At 43.1% G+C, this 19,491-nt stretch overlaps 1 protein-coding gene across 1 annotated transcript in view; it reads left to right on the plus strand.

The window, feature by feature from the left end:
- The first annotated feature begins 398 nt into the window (after window positions 1-398).
- Window positions 399-19,491, plus strand: part of LOC119930482 (UDP-glucuronosyltransferase 1A1-like) — a 122,687-nt gene continuing 103,594 nt past the window's right edge. The window contains exon 1 of the mRNA XM_038748813.1: window positions 399-1,285. Within this exon, the coding sequence (XP_038604741.1) occupies window positions 425-1,285 (861 nt within the window). The 5' untranslated portion in view covers window positions 399-424. The remainder of the gene's footprint in view (window positions 1,286-19,491) is intronic.

Raw genomic sequence — 19,491 nt, forward strand, 5'->3', positions numbered from 1 at the left:
TTACAATCTTGTCCGCTGTGTGACCTTGGGCAAGTCACTTTACTTCTCTGGGTCTCAGTTACCTCATCTGTAAAATGAGGATTAAGACTGTAAGCCCAATGTGGGACATGGACTTTGTCCACCCTGATTACCTTGTTTCTACCCCAGTGCTTAGAGCAGTGTTTGGCACATAGTAAGTGCTTAAATAACATTAAACAAGCCAACAACCAAAAAACCCAAATACCATTTAAAACAACCTATAGTCTTCACTTCAAAGTTAGAAACTCTTAAAATGAAAGCACAAAGCAAAGGTAACTCCCACCATGTGAATAAAAGTTAATGATTTGCCTGTGTAGATAGATTGGATTATTTGAGAAGGGGTTTGCTCTGAAGCACCCTGAGTTGAAAAAATCTCAGTCACAGGGTGTCTATCTTCTCCACGGATATGTCTCCGGTTGCTATGAGCCAGCCCCTCTTTGTTGGGCTGGTTTTTTGGTTCTTCACTTGGAATGGGGTTGAAAGTGGCAAAGTATTGGTTGTCCCTCAGGATGGAAGTCACTGGCTCAGTATGCAACCTGTGATTTCCAAGCTTCGGCAGAATGGACACGAGGTAACTGTCATTGCACCAGAATCTAACTTACAACTGAAAAAATCTGACAAATATTTGATGAAAACATATCCAGTTCCTTACAGTGAAGAACACCTGCTTTCAGAGTTTAAAAATTTCAGTCTAGTGCCTTTCCTTCTGCAGTCGACTCTGAGTGACTTCTATATGATGTATAAGAGCTTGATGAAGATCGTCAACATCTATTATGTCAACTGTGAAAGTTTATTGACTAACCAGGATCTGATGCTATGGCTACAGGAGGCAAATTTTGATGTCCTCTTTACAGATTCTGCTTTGCTCTGTGGCTCAATTCTTGCTGAACATTTGTCGATTCCATCTGTAAATTTTATGCGAGCTGTTCATTGCAGCTATGGTTATGAAGCCACAAAGTGTCCTTATCCTCCCGCATATGTGCCAAGATTTTTTACACGCTATTCAGATCACATGACATTTATTCAACGTGTGGTGAACTTTTTGGTCAGTATTCTGGAACAGAAATATTGTATGCTTGGGTACTTACCTTATCAAGAGCTGATGAAGAAGGTTCTTAAAAAGGATATAAGTATCCCAGAGATGTTAAGTCATGCATCGATTTGGCTGTTGAGATATGACTTTGTGTTTGAATACCCTGGCCCAGTCATGCCCAACATGGTTTTTGTGGGAGGAATAAATTGTGGCAAGAGGACAAAACTGACTCAGGTATGTATAGTTAATTCTTCAATGTTTTGCATTTATTAATCAATCAATGGTATTTATTGAGTGCTTACCATATGCAAAGCACTGTGCTGAACATTTGGGAAAAAACAATAAAACAGAGTTGATTACATTAGAGGGTAACTAATAATGGTAATCATAATTGTGGTATTTGTCGTGGGAAGCAGCGTGACTCAGTGGAAAGAGCCCAGGCTTGGGACGCAGAGGTCATGGGTTCTAATTCTGGCTCTGCCACTTGTCAGCTGTGTGACTTTGGGAAAGTCACTTAACTTCTCTGTGCCTCGGTTACCTCATCTGTAAAATGGGGATTAAGACTGTGAGCCCCACGTGGTACAACCTGATCACCTTGTATCCTCCCCAGCACTCTGAACAGTGCTTTGCACATAGGAAGCACTTAACAAATGTCATCATTATTATTTCCTCATCTGTAAAATGGGTCAGTATAACTTTGTGAGAAGCAGCATGGCTCAGTGGAATGAGCCTGGGCTTGGGAGTCAGAAGTCATGGCTTCTAATCCCGGCCCTGCCACTTTAATAATAATAATAATAATAATAATAGCATTTATTAAGTACTTACTATATGAAAAGCACTGTTCTAAGCGCTGGGGAGCTAACAAGGTGATCAGGTTGTCCCACGGGGGGCTCACAGTCTTAATTCCCATTTTACAGATGAGGTAACTGAGGCCCAGAGAAGTTAAGTGACTTGCCCAAAGTCACACAGCTGACAGCTGGTGGAGCTGGGATTTGAACCCATGACCTCTGACTCCAAAGCCCGGGCTCTTTCCACTGAACCACGTTTCTGGTAACATATCCACTCTATGATGATGAAATCTCACCACACATAAAGTCTAATATAACATGATTGGTTTTGGAGTGGATATCACAGTAGGTGAAACTGGGCAAGCAGAGCGATGGTTTTGTAGTCAGATAACTAGTGAAACCCTCATCTGCCCTGAGGGAGTTTGGTCAATCTAGTGGCACTGCGCTGCTCTCCAAAATGACTGCCTGAATGCCCTTCGCAGGTGCTCCTGCCATTATCATCATCAATCGTATTTATTGAGCGCTTACTGTGTGCAGAGCACTGTACTAAGCGCTTGGGAAGTACAAGTTGGCAACATATAGAGACAGTCCCTACCCAACAGTGGGCTCACAGTCTAAAAACTGAGATCTGCTCCATCAAGTTGTAAAGTGGACAATTGGGTGTTTGTTGTTGTTGTTGTTTCTGTTGCTTTCACCCATTGTCACCTCATACAAAGGGGCAGATATAACATGAACTGCGGAAGTTGTTGTAAGTATGGAGGAAGCTCATGGCTGATTGGATTAAGTACCAGGTACTTAAATGGTGCTGCCTTCTGGAATACAGCCAATCACAGAGGAGGAATGGGATGAGAGGTGTGGACCGGTTAACTGGGCGAAGAGCCCTGAGCCATTTTGACTGAAGAGTTGGGAGAGATCCTGGAAGACCGGGACACAGGAGGATTTGGGGAAGCGATCCTGAAGGACTCAGGCCCAAGAGCAGGTCTTTCCATATGGGGTTCCGAGGCTAGGATCCCAAAGGACCGTGTGACTGCGTTTTACCTGAGTAACTACTCGAGTGCTTAGTACAGAGCCTGGCACATAGTTAGCACTTAACAACTACCATTAAAAAAAGGGTGGGGGGGGGAACGAGGCTCCTACCTCATGAGGTGGAAATGATTGAGTGGATTGGCAGCAGTTCTACTTTGGCATCTGTAAATCTGGAGGCGATAACCTGGGAGGGAGTAACCTGAAAGCTGGGATTCCCCAGGAGAAGAGGAAGTGGTCAAATGGGCCAGAGAACATTTGCTCCAGGATGCTTGCAGGAAAGTAGAAAGGATCCTGGGGTGAGGGAAGAATGTTAGAGGAAAGGGAAAGACCTTCAAGATTGGAATTCATCCGATCCTAAGTAACTCATTACAAATCCTTTCCGTTGTCCTGTTAACAACCATTAGAGCACTAACCTTTGGTTAGGGGCCTCGGTGACCCTTGTGTCGGGGAGGGCCACTTTGCCTGAGAAGCTGAGGGCAGTCAGCCTCGACTGAGAGGACCACCTGCTGCAACCCAAAATATCACTTTACTATTTTGGGGTGTTTATGTGAGAGGAAAGTATTGGTGGTAGCACTAAAGGGGTGCAAGGGTAGGGTTCTCTTGTCTGGGACCCCCAGTATTGTATGGGAAGGAAAAAAGAAGAGGGCCTCATTATCAGGCTTACGTGACTTCTGGGGCTATTTAGGCCAGGAAAGGGCTAAGAGATCCCAGTCCATCATGGAATGTAAGCTCCCTGTGGGCAGGGAATGCATCTTTTTCTATGTTGAAGAAACAGCATACCATAGTGAATAGAGGACAGGCCTGGGAGTCAGAAGGTCATAAGTTCTAATCCTGTCTCCTCCATATGTCTGCTGTGTGACCTTGGGCCAATGCTTAGAACAGTGCTTGGCACAAAGTAAGCACTTAACAAATACTATTATTATTATTATTATTATTTCACTTCTCTTCTCTGTGCCTCAGATACTCATCTGTAAAATGGGGATTGAGACCATGAGCCCCACATAGGACAGGGACTGCATCCAACTTGATTTGCTTACATCCACCCTGGTGCTTAGTATAGTGCCTGGCACTTTATGAGCATTTCACAAATACCATTATTATTATTATTATTATTATTATTATTATGTTGAACTTTCCCAAGCATTTAGTATACTAGGCACTCAGTAAATACTGTTACAGTTAAATTCTGTCACCACAGTAGGGTCTCAATTAATGCTACTAATACTGATCAGGATACGGACCATTTGGAAGGAAGGCCAGAGGTCTCTTAATATAGCTGGACCAGAAGATGTGTCTACTAAGCCTTTAAGTGTCTTGACAAAGTAGCAGGGCTTAGAATGGTGCTCGGTACACAGTAAGAGCTTAGCAAATACCATCATTATTATTACTATGTTCACAGACATGCCCACTTCTGTCTACAGCTTCTGTGCCCTTTCTTCGAGTTCCCTGCTAGTTTTAATGCTGTAGGCACTGCTAGGACTACTAAAAGCAGTAATATTTGTTAAGCATTCACTGTGTGCAGAGTGCTATACTCTGTGCTAGGAGACAATACCCCGGTGGGAATTAGATATGGTCCCTGTCCCTCAAGGGGCTCACAATTTAAGAGACCCTACTACTGGCTATTCCAAAGTCCTCGCTGCTCTACTCTGTACACAGCCAGGTCTGCTTTGGCAATGGTGGCTTCATGGGGAGAGAGAGCAGAGGAAGAACCGTTGGAGCCATTGCATAGACGGAGACCGAGATCACATGTCTCACTCACTAAGGCCCACTCTGGAAGGTCCACGCTCAATTGAGGGTCTGCTAGGCACAGAGTGATGATCCACTCTGAATGTCACGGCCATAGCCTAACAATCATTCAATCAATCAATCGGAGGAAGCTGCATGGCTGGAGGAAACAGAGTGGCCTAGTGGCCTAACCACTATGCAATGCTGCATCTTCATGGGCAACACCCTAGCCTTGATGTTAGAGACCTACAGCAGGCTTTCACAGATCAAATTCAGGAACATCAGGCTTTCTCGACCAAGAGGTCTCACACGCTTTTCATAGCAAGTCAATTACACAGCCAGGAATGGACTCTGGTCTCAATCTAAGCACACTGACATCTGGTGCTGCCATAGATTGGTCATTTTCCAATTTTCTACCTTTCAAAACAGAAATACAAAAGTCTATTGAGCAGCTTTCCTTGGCTCTGCTTTCTAGAACTTTGCTGACACATCTCTAATCCCAAGTCAAAAATATATAAGAGGCTGTTTTCAGTAGCCTCTAATGGCATCAGCTGTTCCTGAGGGGACAAAATGAGAAGTTCAGACGGAGCAGTAACGTTTATTTCAAATCACTTTTCAACAACGTCTATGTCACTCTGGAGCTGAATTCTTGTTCTTCATCTGGACCAGGCAGAAATGGACATTTTCTGACATGGATTCAATTTCTGAATTGATTAATTGTTGAGGCAAATTGACAGCATCATCTGCGACTGACCCTTCACCTGGAAAGTTTGGGCAGATATTTATAATAGAGCTTTCAGGCAATGCAGTCATTCAAAAAAGTGAACTTTTATCTGGAAATTGGAGGACCAGCATGCTAATCAATAGTTTATACCAATTTAAAATCTGGATAATGAGTAGTTCGTGCGAATTTTAAGTCTGACTATGAGATCAAACAAAAAGTTCCCTGTTACCAAGTCAAAAGCAAAATGGGTGCCATGATAGATCATCTTTATCATCTTCATGGTAGATCAAACTTTATTGAGTTTACAGTTCAGAGTTTGAAATCCACCAATTCAACAGCAAAATCAGTTCAACGTGGCCCTGAAAAGTAAATATTTAACCAATGATTCATTCATTTATTCAATCATATTTACTGAATGCTTACTGTCTGCAGAGCACTGTACTAAGCACTTGGAAATTACAATTCAGCAACAAATAGAGACAGTCCCTACACAACAGGTAGGGCTTATTTCCAACAATATTAATTCTTTACATTTTTCAAAACTGTTTTTCATCAGTGATCTCCTTCTCTTCTTTGGTGTTTTCTCATGAGGTAAGGGATAGGAGAGATACTATTATTCTTATTTTACAGATGAGGAAACTGGAAATCCAAGATCACACGGAAGGTCACTTCCAAGCTGTTGCTCTTTCTTCTTTTACAACACTGCCCTTGGGTACTGCTTATTTAAAGAGAGAGCAAAACTCCAAGTGCTCCTACTGGCTGCATTTTCTCCCTCCTCCCTGCTTCAACCCAACTCTCACTTTCACCTCCATTTTCTCCACCTTCCCCACCGTCTCTCAAGAGGTCTACTGTCTGCTTTCAAAATCTTGCCCTTCTAGCTGTCCCTCAGACCCTCTCACCTTTGAAAAACACTTGTTCTTGCCCTCTTTCTTTCTCTCACCATCATCTTTGATCTCACACTTCCAATGACTCCTTTCACTCTGCTTTCAAACAGGCTCCTCTCCCCTCTAAAAAAAAATCTTTCCCTGGTAGCTAGTTGTGGGCAGGGAATGTGTCTACCATCTCTGTTATATTGGACTCTCCCAAGTGCTTAGGACAGTGCTCTGCACACAGTAAGTGCTCAGTAAATATGATTGCTTGGTGGATTGATTGATAGATTTGAGAAGCAGCGTGGCTCAGTGGAAAGAGCACAGGTATTGGAGTCAGGGGTCATCGGTTCAAATCCCAACTCCGCTAATTGTCAGCTGTGTGACTTTGGGCAAGACATTTAACTTCTCTGTGCCTCAGTGACCTCATCTGTAAAATGGGGATTAAGACTGTGAGCCTCCCCGTGGGACAACCTGATCACCTTGTAACCTCCCCAGCGCTTAGAACAGTGCTTTGCATATAGTAAGCACTTAATAAATGCCATCATTATTATTTCTATTATTTCATATCATCTTCCAGATATTGCTGCATCTCCCTCTTCCCATTCCTGCCCAAACTCTTCAAATGGGTTTAATACTCTGCTGCCATCTCTTTTTCTTCTCCAACTCTCTAAGTGATCCACAATCTATCATGTACCTTAGCACACTGAATGGCACAGAGAAAGTTCTTCAAAAAATCCATCATTATTGTTATTTTTCAGCTCTCTTCAACTGTCTCATCTGCTCTCTTTCTTTGTGCTAATAATAATAATTTTGGTATTTGCCAAGCGCTTGCTATGTGCAAAGCACTGTTCTAAGCACTGGGGAGGATACAAGGTGATCAAGTTGTCCCATGTGGGGCTCACAATATTAATCCCCATTTTACAGATGAGGTAACTGAGGCACAGGGAAGTTAAGTGACTTGCCCAATGTCACACAGCTGACAAGCGGCAGAGCCAGGATTTGAATACATGACCTCTGACTCCCCAGCCCGTGCTCTTTCCACTGAGCCACGCTGCTTCTGTCTTGTTCCTGCCCTTCATTCTCCCCCATTCAACCTTGTGCTTATGTGCTTCCTCTGATATTTAACTCCAAGCCACTTCAAGTAGGCTAGGCTATAAATCTCCCCATGCTAATCTCCTCAGAGAGGCCTTTTCTAAATAAATCGGACTAAATTTCCTCAAGGAGGAATTTTCTGATTAAGCTCCACTTTCCCAGCTCATGTTAATGCCATAGAGTCCCTTCCATAACTACCTTTAGCACTAACATGTTTCAACAAAGACTGATTTACACTTATTTGTAGTTAGTTATTTTCACCACACTCCTGCTAGCAGCAGTTAGAGCACTTTTCTTTTTTCTGTTCCTATCTGTGGCCTAGTGAAGAGAGTATGGGCTGGGAGTCAGAAGGACTGCATTGCTGCTAAATTGCATTATTTTTTGCTGGATTTTACTTTCCAAGCACCTAGTACAGTGGTCTGCACACAGTAAGCACTCAATAAATATAATTGAAGAAGGAATGAATGAATGAATGAATGAATGAATGAATGACCTGGGCTCTCATCATAGCTCTGCTAATTGCTTGCTGTGTGATCTTGGGCAAGTCATTTAACTTCTCTGTGCCTTAGTTTCATCAATTGTAAAATGGGGATACCTGTTCTCCTTCCTACTTAGATTGTGAGCCCCATGTATGACAGGGACTGGGTTTGACCTAATTAACTTGTAACCACCCCAGAGCTTAGAACAGTGTTTGACATGTAGAAAGCACCCAACAAATCCCATAGAAAAAAGAAACTGTAAATCATTTGGGTCTGCCTTCTCTCCCATTAAACTCCCTAACCTCCCTGAGGACAGGAAATGATGTCTCTTTCTTTTGTGGCACCCTCCCAGATACTTGGTGTTAATTCATTGATTGGTGGTGTGTGAGGGGTGAAGGGGGGCTTGAAGGAGGGTGCGGATGTGTTTCTCTCTCTGGATTCCCCTCAGGGTCAGATCAGTGACCCTGTAGATCCCCTGGACTATTCGCTTGTTACTATTATTATTATGGTATTTGTTAAGTGTTTCCTTTGTGCCAAGCATGGGCAGAGAATGGGTCTATCAACTCTGTTATATTGTACTTTCCCAAATGCTTAGTTCAGTGCTCAGCACCCAGTAAGGGCTCAGTAAATATGATTGATTGATTGATTGACTGAGTCCTAGAGTCTGTGAAAACCTCTCTTTGAAGGAGCTGTTCTAGAATGGCCAGAATTATTCAGCTGTGTGATGGAGGCCCAGTGTTTTTTAACTAGACTGATAATCTACCCAGCTGGGAGCTGCTGACCTAAGGTGCTCATGAGCTGGGACACTATTTGCCAGACTCCACTGTCAAGAGGCCTGAATTCTTGGTACTACAAAGACATCCAGCTTGGACGTGTGAGTAGGGTGGAAAATAGTAGGAATAAAAAATACCGTCCAACAGGCCGACATGCTGACATCAGGGTTTCTTGACTTCAGGCATGACAGCGTTGCATGTGGGATCCTACTACTGCTAATTGAAGCCCAGTGAATGCTAATTTTTAGCTTTAGACTTGTCGTGTGCTGATTTAAGTCCTAAATATGTTAGTATTTTGACCCCAAAGTAGTATTTAAAAAATCCATCTTATATAGACCTGGCTAATCTGTGCTCTTTGGGGAAGCCTGGATTTCCTCTAGTTACTAATCCTGTTTCTGAAATCTACCAGTTTCCAGCTGTTCTACGTTGTTTCTCTCTGTAACCAAAGACTCCTCATTGGTCCATTCAACCCAGGGTTCTGTCTCTGACAGGGATAATGGGATGCTTGAAGAAACAGAAAATGGTTTCCCTCTTTGGCAGTCAGCCTCTAATTCATTATGGTGTTTATTCAGTGCTTATTATATGCTTAAGACTGGTGAAGTGAGAAGGCTATAAGATTAACATAGCACCAGTCTCACCTGGGACTAACACCTATTTTATCACCAGTTTGCAAATCAATCAATCAATGGAGAAGCAGCCTAGCCCAGTGGATACAGCACAAACCTGGGAGTCAGAAAAATCTGGGTTCTAATTCCTGTTCCCTCGCTTGTCTGTTGTGTGACCTTGGGCGAGGCATTTCAATTCTCTGGGCTTCAGGTTCCTCATCTGTAAAAAGGGGATAAGACCTGTGAGTCCCATATGGGACATGGACTGTATCCAACCTGATTAGCTTGCATCGACACAATGCTTAGTGAATTGTCTGGCACATTGTAAGCACTTAACAAATGCCATTAAAACAAACCAGTCATATTTATTGAGTGCTTACTGTGTGCATAGCCTGTACTAAGTATTCAGATGAGGAAACTATGGGGCAGAGAGATTCAATCACTTGCCCAGGATCACATATTAGGTCAGCGAAGCAGCTGGATATCGAACCCAGGTCTCCTTACTCCCCGCCTTACTCTCTTTCCACTAGGCCACTCATTGTCATCTAGACTGTGAGTTCGCTGGGGCAGGGAATGTGTCTGTTCATTCATTTGTTCAATCGTATCTATTGACAATTTATTCTGTGCTCTCCCAAGCTCTTTGCACACAGTAAGCCATCAATAAATATGATTGAATGAGTGAATGAACTGCCCTGTTGCTCATTCCCTCAAGTAATCCACTCTGTTCCTCTGATCCAGGAACTTTTCCAAACCCCTTTGAATCTTGTTGATTTTTGGCTGGCTACTTCCTATTGGAATCAATTTCATATCTCTACCAAGCACTGGATAACAAATTGTTTCTTTTTATTCATTTGGAATCTACTATCTTCAAACTTTACCTGGGGCACGCTCATTACCATAGCCCTTAAGACTGTAACACAGCCTGTCCAAGAAGAGGCTTCTGTGTCTGGCTGGGGGTCTAGCTGCTTTGGCTCCTTTTTTTATGGTATTCTTTAAGTGCTTACTTTGTGCCAGGCACTGTACTAAGCTCTGGGGTAGATACAAGCTAATCAGGTTGGAACCAGTCCCTGTCCCTCATGGGGCTCACGCTTTTAATCCCCATTTTACAGATGAGGTAACTGAGGCTCAAAGAAGTGAAGCAACTTGTCCAAGGTGACAGAGCAGACAAGAGGCAGAGCCTGGGTAAGATCCCAGGTCCTTCTGTCTCCCAGGCACGTGCTCTAGCCTCTAGGCCACGCTACTTTTCCAGTATTAACAATAAGGTGCCTCATTGAAGACACATCTCCTCTAAGAAGACTTCCCTGACTAAGCCCTCTCCTCCTCTTCTCCCACTCCCTTCTGCGCTACTCTTACTTGTTCCTTGATTCATCCTCCCTCTAGCCGCACAGCACATAAGTATATACTTGTATATATCGGCAATGTATTTACTTTTCTATTTATTTATCTATCTATTAATTTATTTTCGTGTCTGCCTCCCCCTCTAGACTGTGAGCTCGTTGTGGACAGGAATGCATTTGTTTGTTGTTGTATTGTACTCTCCCAGGCGCTTAGTACAGTGCTTTGCACACAGTAAGCTCTCAATAAATATGATTGAATGAATGAATGAATGAACTAAGGCAGAGCCGGGATGGGAAGGAATCAGCTAATCTCACCAGTCTGTGACAAAGCACAACATCTCACTGCTCAGAATGAGCCTCAGTAAATTCACCTGTTAGTCCATTTTTACACAAGTGTACAAACACTGTTTGCAGTTCGAAGCCCAAGGCTCATATCAAAGGTTTACAGCATCAGGTTATAGGAGAATTTTGTAATATCTCCAATGCACTTACTTGACTCCAACTGCTCCTGAACCCCAAACACTTTTCTAATGATAATGGAATAACAGAAGAACCTTGGCCATCTGACGGCTGTTAGATTGGAAATTAAGTAACCTCCTATCTCCTGTTTAAACGTTCGATATTTCAGAGTTCAAAAATAAACTATGGTTTAATGGTGAGTAAGCTAGAAAGTTCATCAAAAGTGCCCAGTCAGCATGACACTTGTTCCTCTGGGTATTTTATTGGTTAATTTTATCTCTAAGTTAATTTGATATGATTCTGCCACAAAGTGAAAATCCTCAAATGACTTGGCAGGAGCTATGTACTCTCTAATTTCTGCTGAATGGGCAGAGCAAATCTGGTAGGTCACTTTATTTATTGAGCACTTACAGTGTGCAGACCACTGTACTAAGCACTTGGGAGAGTACACTAAAACAGATTTAGTAGAAACGTTCCCTCCTTCTTCTATTTCTCCATCAGTGTCCATCCCCATTTTGCAGATGAGGGAACTGAGGCACAGAGGAGTCAAGTGACTCGCCCAAGGTCATGCAGCAGTCAAATGGCAGCAAACCTTCTGACTCCCAAGCCCATGCTCTATCCCTATGCCATACTGCTTATCTGTCGATGGTTATCGATTGATCTCTGGTATGTACAGAGCGCTCGCTTGCTTTGTGGAGAGCCCCGCACAAAACGCTCGGGAGGGTACACTACAACGGAGTTGGTAGATGTGACCCCTGCCCACAAGGAGTTTAGAGGAGGAGTCGGGCATTAAAAACAGATTATTGGATTGGTTTCATCACACCCCACAGACAAACGTTTTAAGTAAATGCCTGCCAGTGACAAAGTAAGAAATAATCTTTAAGAGGCGTGAAGATGTAGCCATCTATTCTCGGCTTGCTACCCCTTCAGCAGAACCCTTTAACTTTTGCCTCATGATGGCTTCTGCTTAGTTACTCGGTTTTATGAAGAAAAATTGGATCTCACACCTGCAGTATTGGGGAATATCCGGCTCCTCAGGTTTACTCGCTTTTGTCCCGCTACACATCTGCCATACGCACCTTGGCCTGGAATGCCCCCCCTCCCCATATCCACCAAGGTAGCTCTCTTCCTCCCTTCAAGGCCCTACGGAGAGCTCACCTCCTCCAGGAGGCCTTCCCAGACTGAGCCCTCTCCTTCCTCTCCCCTTCCTCCCCCTCTCCATCCCTCCCGCCTTACCTCCTTCCCTTCCCCACAGCACCTGTATATATGTATATATGTTTGTACGTATTTATTACTCTATTTATTTATTTATTTTACTTGTACATAGCTATTCTATTAATTTTATTTTGTTAATAAATAATGTTTATGTTAATGTTTTGTTTTGTTCTCTGTCACCCCCTTCTAGATTGTGAGCCCACTGTTGGGTAGGGACCGTCTCTATGTGTTGCCAACTTGTACTTCCCAAGCGCTTAGTACAGTGCTCTGCACACAGTAAGCACTCAATAAATATGATTGATTGATTGATTGATATTTCTATCCCCAAAACTTCCATTTCTCCTTCCCCTCCTCCCAGTCAGAAGACCTGGATTCTAGTCCAGGCTCCCCCATTAGTCTGCTGTGTGACCTTGGAGGTCACTTGGCTTCTCTGTGCCTCAGTTATTTTATCTGTAAAATGGGGATTAAATCCTCTTCCTTCCAACTTCAGTGTTTGACATAGTAGGTGTTTAACAAATACCATTTTAAAAAAAAAACTTTTGGTCAGTGCTTTTGGGTTCCGTTCCCCAAATTTAAATCAAGAGATCAAGCTGCATTGGATATAGCTCAATATCTACTATGAATCTCTCACTTATCTTAATCCAGAATGCGATCACTATCTTTCCTAGCTCAGAAGAATCAACACAATAACGGTTTTATCACAACTCAGGGCCCTCCATGTGCACAGTCCTGCTTAGAAAGTGGATTTAAGCTCACTATGGGCAGGAAACATAACTGCTAATCCTCTTGTAATGCACTCTTTGAAATCCTTAGTACAGAACTCTACACATAATTAAGGGCTCAGTCAATACAGCTGATGACTGATTGCTTGACTTACCCAGTTTTCGACTGTCGTCAGCTCAGTCAACCTTCTCTGCAGGTAATAATAATAATAATGGTATTTGTTAAGCGCTTACTATGTGCCAAGCAATGTTCTAAGTGCTGGGGTAGGTGCAAGGTAGTCAGGTTGTCCCACGAGGGACTCACAGTCTTCACCCCCATTTTACAGATGAGGTAAATGAGGCACAGGGAAGTTAAGTGACTTGTGCAAGATCACACAGCAGACAAGTGGCAGAGCTGGGATTAGAACTCATGTCCTCTGTCTCCCAAGCCCGGGCTCTTTCCACTAAGCCCCGTCTCATTGTCACTTTTCAGGGAATGTGTCATGTGGAGCCCCAAACCCTGACTCAGGGTAAATTCTTTTAAATTTTGGAATCCACCATTTCTACAACTATATTTCTCAGGTACAAATGGTGTTCTCGCCAGACAGCCTCTTCAAAGGGCCTGGGGCTGGTCTTCAGAGAAGCTCATTCTTATAAAAAGCCATCTTTGATGGCTCCATATTCCCTTCTCCTTCTGCCACTGAGTCTGCTTAGGTCTACCTTTTCAAACCTTTCCTTCCTCCTCCCTTTTCCCTTCTCCATTCCTGGCTTTTTAACATTGTTCCTCTTTTCTTCCTTTCTTCTAGCTTCTCTTCTCCAGCCACAAATGTTCCCTGGGCCCCTAACTCTGGTTAGGTGAAAATCAATCAATTAGTGGTATTTACTGAGTGCTTACTGTGTGTGGAACACTGTACTAAGCGCTTGGGAGAGTACAATGCAACAAACAGAGCTGAGCTTGGATTTTCCCTGCTGCCGTCTGCTGTCTCCTGCTGTTCTTCTTCACTTGAGATGGTGGTTGAGTTACAGTTACAGGAATGCAATATGCAGGGAACACATTTACCAACACTGTTCCACTGTACTCCCCAAGTGCTTAGTACAGTGCTCTGCACACAGTAAGCTCTCAATACCTACCATTGATTGGTTGGTTAAAGTTATTCAAAACATCGTGTCATAACTTTAAAGCAAGAGGAGTGAGAAGAATCTCAGCACAAGGCTGCAGATGCAGAAACTTATTTTACTGAGTGGGATGGCAATTTTCCAACTTGAGTGCAGAATTTGTCCTATTTAGGTTGAAGAGCCGCTTTACTTCTTTGTAAAGCAACTTGAAGCAGGCCGACTCCTTTTGAACAGCTCTGTGAATCTTTGAACTCTCCTCTCCTCTGAGATCTTCTTCAGGCATACTTGGAAGTTCATTTGTTTTCTTGCAAATTGTGGCAGGACCTTTTAATACCAAGATCTCTGTTGGTGAGGGAAAGACCCCAACTTCTCTTTTATCGTATTAGGAGAGTCAGTTGGATGCAGTCACTGAGGTCATGTCATCAAATGGCATCACAAAAGTGTCACAAGTCACTTGGCAGTGCCATAAAATTGAGCTGCTCTGGGACCCTCTTAGGGAACTGGTTTAATGCAGGTCAACTGCTAAGTTGGCATGGCACAGGGATGAGATGGGGAGTGGGAGGTGAGGAATTTGAAACCACTACCAGTTTTTAGTAAATTTATGAAGTCGAAAAAAAATCCTGTAATACCACTATTAAGGGTAAGATTTTCCCCATTTTCTCAGAAATGTACTTTATGGGCTGGGAAAAGCTACCTAGAAGAAAGTAAAAAATTGCTGATGAAGTTTTTCCCTCAAGGATAGTTAGGTTCACTGCTGCAATATTGCAGAGGACAAAGGGAGAGTAAGCACACCCACAAGTCTATACTTCACTCGGCTGCCCGGATTATCTTTCACAGAAATGTTTTGGGCATGTCACTCTCCTCCTCAAATATCTCCAGCGGTTGTCTATCAACCTTTGCATGAAGCAAAAACTCTTCAATATTGGATTCAAAGCTCTCCATTCCCTAGCATCCTCCTACCTCACCTCCCTTCTCTCCTTCTACAGCTCAGCCTGCACATTCCGCTGCTCTGCCACTAACCTCCTCACTGTGCCTCGTTCTTGCCTGTCCCGCCGTCGACCCCTGGTCCACATCCTACCTCTGGCCTGGAATGCCAAACTAGCACACTTCCTCCCTTCAAAGCCCTACTGAAAGCTCACCTCCTTCAGGAGGCCTTCCCAGACTAAGCACCCTTTTTCAACTGCTCTTCCTCCCCACCATCGCCCAGACTTCCTCCTTCTGCTCTACCCCTCTCCCCACCCCACAGCACTTGTGTATATATGTAAATATTTATTATTCTATTTATTTTATTAATGATGTGTATATATCTATAATTCTATTTGTTTATACTGATGCTATTGATGCCTGTTTACTTGTTTTGATGTCTGTCTCCCCCTTCTAGACTGTGAGCCTTTTGTTGGGTAGGGATTGTCTCTATTGCTGAATTGTACTTTCCAATTACTTATGTTGTACTTATGTTGCCAACTTGTACTTCCCAAGTGCTTAGTACAGTGCTCTGCACACGGTAAGTGCTCAATAAATACGATTGATTGATTAGTACAGTGCCCTTCACACAGTAAGCGCTCAATAAATACGATTGAATGAATGAATGAATGAAAGTCACCAGAGCCCATGAGCCATTTGCCTCCCAGAACCCTATTGACTTGACCGTCCATTCCTTTCGATGTAGGGGGAAAACAATCACTTACACTGAGAGCAGTTTCTGGGGCTGGAGGAGCAGAGCTACGAAGGGGCATAGCAAGTCCCTCACAACGTGAGTGAGGCTGGAGGCAGAGAGAAGCAGTGTGCTTAGTGGAGAGACTACAGGCCAGGGAGAAAGAAGGCCTTGAGTTCTAGGCCCTGCTCTGCCACTTGCCTGCTGTGTGACCTTGGGAAGCTCTCGTGACTTCTCTGCACCTCAGTTACCTCACCTATAAAATGGAGATTAAGACTGTGAGCCCCATGTGGGACAGCGACTGTGTCAAAATTGATTACTTTGTTTCTTCTCCAGCTCTTAGAACAGGACGTGCCAAATTGTAAGCGCTTAACAAATACCATAAAAAAAAAGAGAGCTAGGGATCAGAAATCTCCTTCGAGACCTTCTAAGCCACCCTCCTTCTCATCCTGTTCCTCTTCCTTCGCCTGAACTCCCAGAATTCTTTCTGGTTTCTGTTTGATGAATGGTTTACATATACATGACGTAAGTATACTCTTTACCACTTTTATTAGTTGGATTAGGTAAGGAGTCCTTTGTAGTGGTATATTCAGTTTTAAAATGTTACATATTAGAGTACTTTTCATTTATAATAGATGCATATATATATATATATATGTATGTATATATACATACACGTGTGTATAAAAATATTTCTCTACGTCTAGTAAAATAAATATATGATATATTATCCAGTCTTGTGTAAAATGAATATATGTACAATTCATATATATGTGTTACATGTCTTGTGAGGGTCTCTAATTATTCATGTTTCATCTCTAGGTTGTAAGCTCGTTGTGGGCAGGGAGTGTGTCTACTAACCCTGTTGGAGTGTCCTCTCCCAAGCGTTTAGTACAGTGCTTTGCCCACAGTAAATGCTCACAAATTACCATTGCAGATGATGTAGAATGAGAGACACTGACAAAATGATTATCAGGAGACACGGAACCTTTTTTGCCATTTTCTATTGTATCTCCAGCTCCCCTATGCCCTTCTATAAAGTGTAGTGAAAAGACTGCCTGCCACATTTTATTGCAGGCATGCCGTAGTTTTATACTTATCACAATACATAAAAAATTGAAGGTTTGCAAGGATAGTGCCTCTAATTTCCTATACAGTTGTAAGGCTTATACCCTCTCCAGGAGACACACCCATCTTTTAAAACAGTTTCACCAATGCCCTTACGAACCATTCTCAACCACATGCAAATTGAAAGACAAGGTTACCAGCAGTAAGGTCCTGGAACATAGATACTCCACAGGCATTAAAGTAATGTTCATGGCCACACAACTCTGTCCGTTAGGACAAACAGGTGGAATGGAAGAAAAAAGAAACCCAAGAGGTACCTTGGGGCCATATGAGGGGACATATGAAAGCTGGAAGAGCAGAATATCAATCAATCAATCAGTCAGTGATATTTATTGAGCCCTTACTGCGTACTAAATGTACTTACAGAACTAAATGCTTTTTTATGGTATGTGTTAAGTACTTACTGTGTGCCAGACCCTGTATTAGGCACTGGAGTAGATACAAGATTATCAGGTTGGAGCTGGTACATGTCCCACATGGGCCTCAGAATCTTAATCACCATTCCAGAGATGAGGGAACTAAGGCCCAGAGAAGGGAAGTGACTTGCCTAAGGTCACGCAACAGATAGGTGGTGGAGCTGGGATTAGAACCCAGGGCTGTCTGAATCCCAGGCTTGTGTTCTATCTACTAAGCCACTCTGGGAATACACTACAACAGAGTTGGTAGTCACATTCCCTACCCACAGGAATCTTACATTCTAGAGGGGAGACAGACAGTAATATCGAGAAATGAATTCCAGATATGTTCATAAGGCTGTGGGGCTTAGGGGAGCAAGTGCTCAAATGGTGTAGCTTCAGTGTTTAATACACCGTATAAGGACTTATCAAAACTCAGTCTTAAAGAAAATGAGCTAGCAGTGGGCTGCTGAGGACCAAGCAGTCAAAGAAAAGGCATTCATTGAGTACTTACTTTGTGCAGAGCACTGCACTAAGTGTTTGGGAGAAGACAATACAATTGGTGGACATGATCCCTGCCCTTCAGGAGCTTACAGTCTAATGGAGACCAGTCTGGCCAGTGACAATCGGAAAAGATGCTGCTGTCCCTGAATGAAGAGAAGCAGTGTGGTCTGCTGGAAAGAGCATGGGTCTGGGAGTCAGAAGACCTGGGTTCTAATTCCAGCACCACCACTTGCCTGCTGTGGGACCTTGGGCAAGTCACTTAGCTTCTCTGTGCCTCAGTTACCTCATCTGAAAATGGGGATTAAGACTGTGAGTAGGTGTTTAAGAAATACCATTAAAAAAAAAGGTTTCACAGAGATTGGATCTGTTCCCCTTAAAGCCCTTGATATCCACCCCAAGTTCATTCTCACCTCACTTATATACATATACCTATATGCTCCCATTTCCCCTATCCATAATCTATTTTAATGTCTGTTGCCCCCTATAGATTGTAAAAGCCCTGTGGGTCGGGGTCATGTCTACAAACACTATTTTAGTGTTCTCTCCCAAGTGCTGAGTACAATGCTCTGCAAATAGTAAGTGCTCAATAAATATCATTGATTGATTGATTATAAGTGTAGCAATCAAAAAAACCAAGGGATTTTTGTGGCTCAATCTTCTCTGTCTCCAGACAGGTAAATGTTTTGAGGGCAATGGATTATCTATTCTTTTTCCATAGATTTCAAGGAATGGAGGATTTACACTCACCGTTTTTGGTATTTTCCATTGTTTACTCTGAACATTCTTTTAGCCACAAGGTTACATATTTTCCTTCATCATTTGCATCATTCATACATTCAGTCAATTGTATTTATTGAGCACTTACTGTGTGCAGAGCATTGTACTAAGCCCTTGGGAGAGTACAGTACAACGATAAACAGACACATTCCCTGCCCACAACAAGCTCACAGTCAAGAGGTGGGGGGAGAGACAGCAATACAAATAAATAAATTACAGGTACGGACATAAGTGCTGTGGGGCTGGGAGGAGAGAAGAGGAAAGGGAGCAAGTCAGGGTGATGCAGCAGTGAGTGGTAGAAGACTCTTAGTGAAGGCCTCTTGGAGAAGAGGTGGCTTCAGTAAGGCTTTGAAAGCAGGAGGGGAGTAACTGTCCGATTTGAGGAGGGAAGGTGATCCAGACCAGAGGCAGGACGTGGGCCAGGGGTCAGCGGTGAGGTAGGCAAGATAGAGACAGAGTGAGAAGGTTAACACTAGAGGAGCAAAGTGTGTGGGCCGAGTTGTAGGAGAGTAGCGAAGTGAGGTAGGAGGGGGCTGAGTTGTGGAGTCACTGGTGAGGAGTTTTTGTTAACATCGTTCATTGTTTGCAGAGTGCTGTACTAGGCACATGATAACGTATGGTAGATAGGTGATACACTCAGGCCTCAAGGAGTTTATAATCTAATACTTTGTAAGACTCTGTTGATGGTAACAATCATGTACACAAATTGTTGATTTTTTTTCAGAAATGATTATTTCTGAAGCTCTGAAAATGTTGCCATTAGTAGGGCAAAGGAAAGATGGAGAAATAGAGCTCTCAATTCTCTTCCCACTCCCATCACTCTCCCCCATTTTTTGCCCATTGTTAATTGTCCTAGTTAACAGGTGGCAGTCACTCCTCACTGGATTTGGAGGTTTGTATGGTCTCTCCTACATGCAGCATGAACCCTCTCCCACATCTTGCTCTTGGGCTGGAACTCCTTCTCTTTTGTTATCTGAAAGACAATCACTCTCCCCACCTCCAAAGCCTTATTTTTATTTTTTTGTTCTTTTTCATGGTATTTGTTAAGCACTTACTGTGTGTCAATACTGTTA

Source organism: Tachyglossus aculeatus, chromosome 7 (assembly GCF_015852505.1).
Source record: "Tachyglossus aculeatus isolate mTacAcu1 chromosome 7, mTacAcu1.pri, whole genome shotgun sequence".
Lineage (NCBI taxonomy): Eukaryota > Metazoa > Chordata > Mammalia > Monotremata > Tachyglossidae > Tachyglossus > Tachyglossus aculeatus.